This window comes from Macrotis lagotis, chromosome 6, assembly GCF_037893015.1.
Source record: "Macrotis lagotis isolate mMagLag1 chromosome 6, bilby.v1.9.chrom.fasta, whole genome shotgun sequence".
In the NCBI taxonomy this organism is placed as follows: domain Eukaryota; kingdom Metazoa; phylum Chordata; class Mammalia; order Peramelemorphia; family Peramelidae; genus Macrotis; species Macrotis lagotis.
Genome location: NC_133663.1, coordinates 69132543 through 69139676, shown reverse-complemented (window position 1 = coordinate 69139676; position 7134 = coordinate 69132543). Strand labels below are relative to the sequence as shown.

Here is a 7134-nt window from a genome sequence, read left to right as displayed (position 1 = left end):
AGCTTCAAGTTAGGAAGAAGTTAGAAAATGACATTTAGCCTACTTTAAACTTTTTCCAAGAACCCAGGCAAGTGTCTCATTGTCATAGCAATGACTACTGATCTATTGTCAACCTTGCACATGTTAAGCAATTGATCAGTAAATCATTATTAATTATTAATTAATTATTAATTATTAATGCATGATTTGTATCATACACTGTGCTAAAGGCTGAGAGCACAAAGAGAAGCAAAAGATAGTCCCTGCCCTCAAAGAGGGCATTGATAATCACATTTATACTGGGGGAATATGGCATTATAAATTCAGTAGTAGAAAGCAACAATCAATAGAAGAACTATGGCAGAGACAATAACAAACAAATATGAATAAACAAACTATTTACAGGATAAATGAGAAATCATTTATAGAGGGGAGGTACTAGAATTAGGAGGGATTAGGAAAAGCTTCTTGTAGAAGATAGAATTTAAGTAGGGGATTTGATGGGATCCAGGGATGCCAGGAGGCAGAGATGAAGTAAAGTATTCCAGTTAAGGAAGACAACCAGAGAAAATGTCCTAGAGCCAAAAGATGGAGTATCTTTTTTGAATAATAGCAAAGAAGCCAGTGTCACTGGAAAGAATACTTGACAGAGAAAAAAGTATAAAACACCCAGAAAGATGGGGGGAAGGGGAAAGGTATACATAGGTTAAGAAATATTTGGAAAGTCAAGCACAGAGGATTTTTGTATTTCAATATTTAGTTTATTGAGAAAGGAGAATTGTAACCATATTATAAACACAGAAAACATGAGAAACTAAATATGAAATTTGTTGTTGTTCATTCGTTTCAAATGTTACTTCTTCATGAACCCATTTTGGGTTTTCTTTGCAAAGATACCAAAGTGGTTTGTCATTTCCCCTCTCCAAATTATTTTATACATGAGGAGACTGAAGCAAAGAGGGTTAAGAGACTTACCCAAGGTCACATACCTAGTAAGTATCTGAGGTCAGATTTGAACTCAAGTCTTTCTGACTTCAGGTCCCATGATGTATCTCTATCTTTGATGTTAACTTCCAAAGACATTTATCCAAAAGTATATAATATTTCTACTTACATAGTTATAATTGCCCCCCAGATAATCTCTAGTAAGTTTCTTTATCAGTAAAAAAGGAAAGTCTCTATCTGGATCTCTCCAAGGCTCTGACCATGAGGAAGTTAATTCTTTCTAGAATTCACATAGGCAGAAGAGGAATTTCCCCTTTGTAACTCACTTTACTCTTATGCATTCAAGAAACTGAAATGAACTATGAAGCACAAAAGAGGGTTGTTTGGGGGGTTCTGTAACTGGGTGTAATTTGTGAGGTGAAAACTCCCAATTTCTCTAGCTCAAGTCCTCCAATGCAAGTTGTTACACTTGTGACAATGAAGCCACCTACATTCATAGAAACGTGGATCTTTATTTTTTCAATTGGATACGCACTCTGGCTACTCAATATTTCTTTGTTGAGTGGGTTTGTTCATTGATTCAGTACTTATTGAAAAGACAGGGACCACAGCTATTTATTTTGCTCCATTCAATTCCAGCACTAGGGCATGTCATCAACAGTTTTATTCCACGATAATGACAGCCATGATTATAGAAGCAACATGAACATGATGAGACCAAGAGATCAGGTCATTCTTATCTAATGGGCAATCCTCCAAAGGAAATTCTTCAACAAATCTGACTCCTTGGTCATGCAAGACTTCTGAAGAAAAAAGTTTGATATCATTAGATATGTGTGTATATATATATATATATATATATCCTTAGACCATCTTGAATTTAAAAATTAATCAAAGTCCTAACCTCAATCTCCCTAGTAGGCACATCAGAAGAACCAAAGTAAGTAATGAGTCTGGGGACAGGGATGAAGTGTATAGCTTAGGGTGAGAGATTTAGAGTTAGAAGGGACCTTAGAGGCCATCACATTCCACTCTTTCATTTTACAAATGAGGAAACTGAGATCCAGAGAGGGAAGTAACTAGCCCTGAGTCACACACTAGTAAATGACATATATAGATATAGATATATGAATATGGATGCATATATATGCATGCATGTGTGTATGTATGTATGTATGCATGTTCCCTGCTTTCAAAAAGCTCACATTCTAATAGAACCATATGTAATACAAATCAGATATATACAGAAATAAATTGGGAATAATCTCAAAGAGAAGGCACTAAGATTAAGGAGGATGGAGAATGTTCCTTATGGAAGGTGGGATTTTAATTGGGACTTGGAGGAAGGGCAGAGAAGCTACAAGGCCGAGTTGAGATGAGAGAGCATTCTAGATATGGGAGTCAGCCAGTGAATGTGCCCAAAGTCAGAATATGTTCTAGATGTAGTAGTCTTTGAAAGCCAGACAGAAGCTCATTCTGGATCTGAGACATATACTAGTCAGAGGGAAAGCTATTATTCCATAGGCAGTATGGTGAGACATTATTCTCCCTCTCTTTATCCCAGGACACCATCTTCAGCAACCCTCGATGCCTTCCCAGACTTCAGTCTGTGCCTCCTTCTCATTCATTCACAAACATTTATTAAATCCTTACTGTACTTGGGGAAGTATACTATGCTCTAAAAACAATTCCTGCCCTCAAGAAGCTTACATTCTATTGAGAAGATAAAACATGTACAAAGATAAATAGAGGGCAAGATAATTTGGAGAGGGAGAGGCTGATGAAACCTGGGGGCATCAGGAAAGGCTTTCCAAAGAAAGTGGCACCTGAGCTTAGCCTTAAAAGAAGTCAAGAATACTGAGAGGCAGAAATGAGAAGGGACTGTATTCCAGGAATAGGAAAAATTCACCATAAGTTTTCATCCCTTTGTTCTTGTCTCATCTTCCAAACCCAAGCAATCCGAAGATTTCTTATTGGTAGAATCTTGTAGCTAGGTAGTTGAGAAATTCTGAACCGATGATACTCAAACAGCAGCAGAAACAGAAGAAGAGGCAAAGGAGGAAGATGAAATACCATGGCGTGCCAAGAAATCCTGACTGATTATACCACGGGCAGCCAGAATTTTAAAGAAGCTATATCGAAACTTCTGCCCAATGAAGGCATAGATAATGGGGTTTAGGCAGCTATGGAGGAAGCCCAGCATTTCAGAGATATCCTTGGCCTGATCAATCTCTTCCCTCCGTGAACATGTGTCCTCAATCATTTTGGTTCTCAAGAGAGTGTCCGTGATGAGCACCAAATTGTAAGGCAGCCAGCAGAGTAAGAAGACCAGCACCACAGCGAAGATGACTCTCATTGCCCGATGTTTCTGCCCCATCTGTGACTTAGAGAGGGTGTGCAGGGTGAAGCCATAGCAGAAGAGCATGGTCAGTAGAGGCAGGACAAAGCCAAAGGACTGGGGCAGGATCCTCAGGATCAAGCGCCATTTGTCAGTACTTGAGCCCAGGTGCTCATAGCAGACAAACCCATAATCTACTGAATCGAATGCCTTATAGATGAAAAGAATGGGCACAGACAGGAGGAGGGACAGACCCCAGATACCCATGCAGATGAACTTTACCCAATGGCGCTTTTGAGTCAAAGCCCGAGTGGCATGGACAATGGCTAGGTAGCGGTCTATACTGATGCAGGCCAGCAGCAAAATGCCACTGTAGAAGTTGACCTCTTTCAGAAGGGAGACAAGCTTGCAAAGAGCTGTGCCATAGATCCAGCCTTTCACCTTGGAGGCAGCCCAAATGGGTAGTGACAGAGCAAAGAGAAGGTCAGCCATGGCCAAGTTGAGTAGATAGATATCTGTGACTGAACGATTGAGCCGGTTGTGGAGGATGACAAGCATCACCAGTGAATTTCCCAGCAAACTCAAAAAAAACACAAGACTGTAAATAACCATTACAAAATACTTGTCCAGTTTCCAGGAATTTGGATTGCATGGAGCAGCATCAATTGATACCGTTTCAGAATAATTCTCAAAGTAGACATCCCAAGAGAAATCATTAGAGGTGAATCTTAAAGCCATGTCCTGTTGAAAATATCAGAAAGAAAATATAATCAAATATCTAGAGTTCAATGATCCCTATTAATAATGGTTGTAAGTAGGGGACAGCTCAGTGACCCAGTAGATAGAGCACCAACCCTACAGTAAGGAAGAGCTAAGTTCAAATCTGATCCCAGATACTTGATATTTCCTAATTATGTAACCATGGGCAAGTCATTTAACTTAATTGCCCCACAAAAAAAATTTAATTAAAAACTTAAAAAATAATAGTTGTGAGTAAACTGTAAAGAATGAACAACTTGAAAAGCCTTAGGAACTCTGACTACTGCAATGTCCAACTGTGACTATAGAAGAAAATTGCCCAGATCCTCACAGAGATCTGATGGATTTAATGGGGAACACACATATTTGGACATATGCAATATATGAATTTTTATGTTTGACTATACATAGTTACTACAAGAACTTTCTTTTTACTTTGTTTTTTTAGTATAGTGAGAGGTAGAAGAGAAAGACAAACATTTGCTAATTTCAAATTTTTTAACTATTTTTAAAAAGAATGAATGTCAACAGATATGAACAGGTTCTCAGATGAAATTAAAACTATAGTCATAAGAAAAAATGCTCTAAAACCCTATGCAAATTAAAGCAACTATTACATTCCAAACAGATTGATCAATATGACAAAAAAGAAAAATGATCATAGTTGGAGGAGATATGAAAAAACAGGGTCACTAATGCATTGTTGGTAGAATTGTGAACTGATTCAACTATTCTAGAGAGCAATTTGGAACTGTGCTGGAAGGGCATTGAAATTGTGCATACCCTTTGATCCAGCAATACTACCACTAGGTCTGTATCCCAAAGAGAGAGCATAAAAAGGGGGAAAGACCCACAAGTACAAAAAATATTTATAGCAAGTCTTTTTATAGTGGCAAAAAATTGGAAATAGTGGGGATGTCAATCATTTGGGGAATAGTTGAACAAATTGTGGTATATGTACATGAGAGAGTACTGTTGGTTTGTAAGAAATCATGAGGAATGGGACTTCAGAATAGTCTGGAAAGACTACATGAACCAATGCTGAGTGAATGAGCAGAACCAGGAGATCATTATACACATAACAGCAACATTGTGTGATGATCAACTATAATGGATTGAGCTCCTCTCAGCAGATCAGTGATCAAGGACAATTCTAAAAGACTGTGATAGAAAATGCCATCCACATCCAGAGAAAAACTATGGAGCCTGAATGCAGACCTAAGCATACTGTTTTTACTTTTAAAAAACTAGTTTTATTTTTTTTCTTTTTTCATGATTTTTCCCTTTAGTTCTGATTATTCTTTCACAACATGACTAATGTGGAAATATATTAAAAATGATTGTACATGTGTAACCTCTATCAAATTATTCACTGTCATGTGGAAGAGGGAGGAAAGTTAAGGAAGGAGGTAGAAAAATGTGGAACTCCAAAGTTTACAAAAAAGATGAATGTTGAACACTATCTTTGCATTTAATTGGAAAAATAAAAATAAATAACATTCAAAAATTAAAAAGAATGAGTGTGTACATGTATGTGTGTGTTGGGTTTTTTTGGGATTGCCATCAGAGAGGTTGGCAAGGGGCTTTCTACAAAGAACTAATATGTCTTGTGGTTCAGCATTTTTTATACTTTATTAACTGAATACCCTAATCTCAGAATGGGATAGAACTGAATACGAGAAAATAATCTTAAAACACACACACACACACACACACACACACACACACACACACACACACACACAAACACATTTAGCCCTGCTTTTAGCTCCTCTCTCACCTCAGTGGTCAACAAATGAATGAAATTAAGAAGTTAAGAAATGTCTAACAGGTCCAAAACAAAACCAACCATATAAAAAATTGTTCAGCAGCCAAAGATATCCTGGTCTCCTTCCTTTTCCTTTACTCTTTTATCTCCTTTATCTTTTACCCCTTTCAGTTGCAAGAAATCACTATGATCTCTTATCTCTTTATGCTCCCATGAGAGAAACTATTTTTCATCATTTATACTTCCATGGAGGGGGGAGTGATGTATTTTAAACTTTTCCCCCTATTTGAGAAATTATAAGTTTTTCACTCTTAAAAGAAATTTGCAATTTTGTCAGGATAGCACACCATTTCTGTCAATTCCATGAAATAGAATGACCTTAGGTATCTATTTAAAAGATAGCTTCTGTTCTGGGCTTTCATACTGACCAGCTGCTATGGCCTTGAGCAAGTCTTTTTTCTGAACTTCAGTTTTTGAGTTGATTTCTCTAAGATTCGGTGAGTCTATTATAAATTGACTTCAACAACTGTAAATTACAGAAGGATTTCATTCATTCATTTATTCACATAATCATAATAAATAAATCTTACTAATACTTCCTCACTTCTCTGAAAGGTAAAAAGGGTAAGAATCATTGTCCTCATTTAATAAATGAAAAAATGGAGGCTTAGAGAATCTCAACAGACTTCTTAAATTCAACAGAAAGTTTTCATTTGAATAGGAGCCAAATGCTTTAGACAAACAAACAAATGTCTAATTGTAATATTTTAGGCATCTATGCTAAAAGGAGAAATATTTTTTTGGAAATGACCTTCTCAGTGTCATCAATTCTGTCTTTACATGAAACCAACTCTAATCTCTGGTCCATATTCCAGTGGACAAACAATTAAATAGAAAGCAAGTGGGGGAAATCAAATCCCATGGGAAATTTCCTAAAGGCCTCAAAAAGATCCCCAAACCATAGCAGACTTACCTGTAATACCTATACAGCTTCTCCTCCCGTTTCACAGGTTAGACTCACAGCAGAGTTATGAAAAAGAGTACTGACTTTACATCTGAGGAGAACATGATGACTATAAAGGAAAACCACAAGTCTAACTACCCTTCCCCCTCTTCCACATCCCTCCCTTCTAGACTTTGCTCCGCCTCAGAGAAGGAAAAGAGGATCTACACACAGTCTTATTCAGTTTATCACTTCTCTTTTCAAAGGAAATGCAGCACATGAAGAGGAGCTTATGCTGGGGAGAGAGTTATGATGGAGCCCAGTACATGTGTGGCTATGATCCATGCCTTGAATGGTGGGAGTCAGCAGCAAAGCAGTGTAAAGAAAAAAATCTAGATTTGT

At 37.4% G+C, this 7134-nt stretch overlaps 1 protein-coding gene across 1 annotated transcript; it reads right to left on the bottom strand.

Annotated features, from left to right (window-relative positions):
* Positions 1 to 359: 359 nt before the first annotated feature.
* On the bottom strand, positions 360 to 6832 carry LOC141490952 (C-X-C chemokine receptor type 1-like). Its single transcript, XM_074191386.1, has 2 exons — positions 6763 to 6832; positions 360 to 4003 (listed from the first exon to the last, which is right to left on the bottom strand). Exon 2 carries the CDS (start codon positions 3998 to 4000, stop codon positions 2948 to 2950), a length of 1053 nt encoding a protein of 350 aa, XP_074047487.1. The 5' UTR covers positions 4001 to 4003; positions 6763 to 6832; the 3' UTR covers positions 360 to 2947.
* Between the last annotated feature and the right edge of the window lie 302 nt (positions 6833 to 7134).

Bases quoted from the DNA above. Each gene is read 5' to 3' on its own strand.
- LOC141490952 (XM_074191386.1), bottom strand. From the start codon at position 4,000: ATGGCTTTAAGATTCACCTCTAATGATTTCTCTTGGGATGTCTACTTT.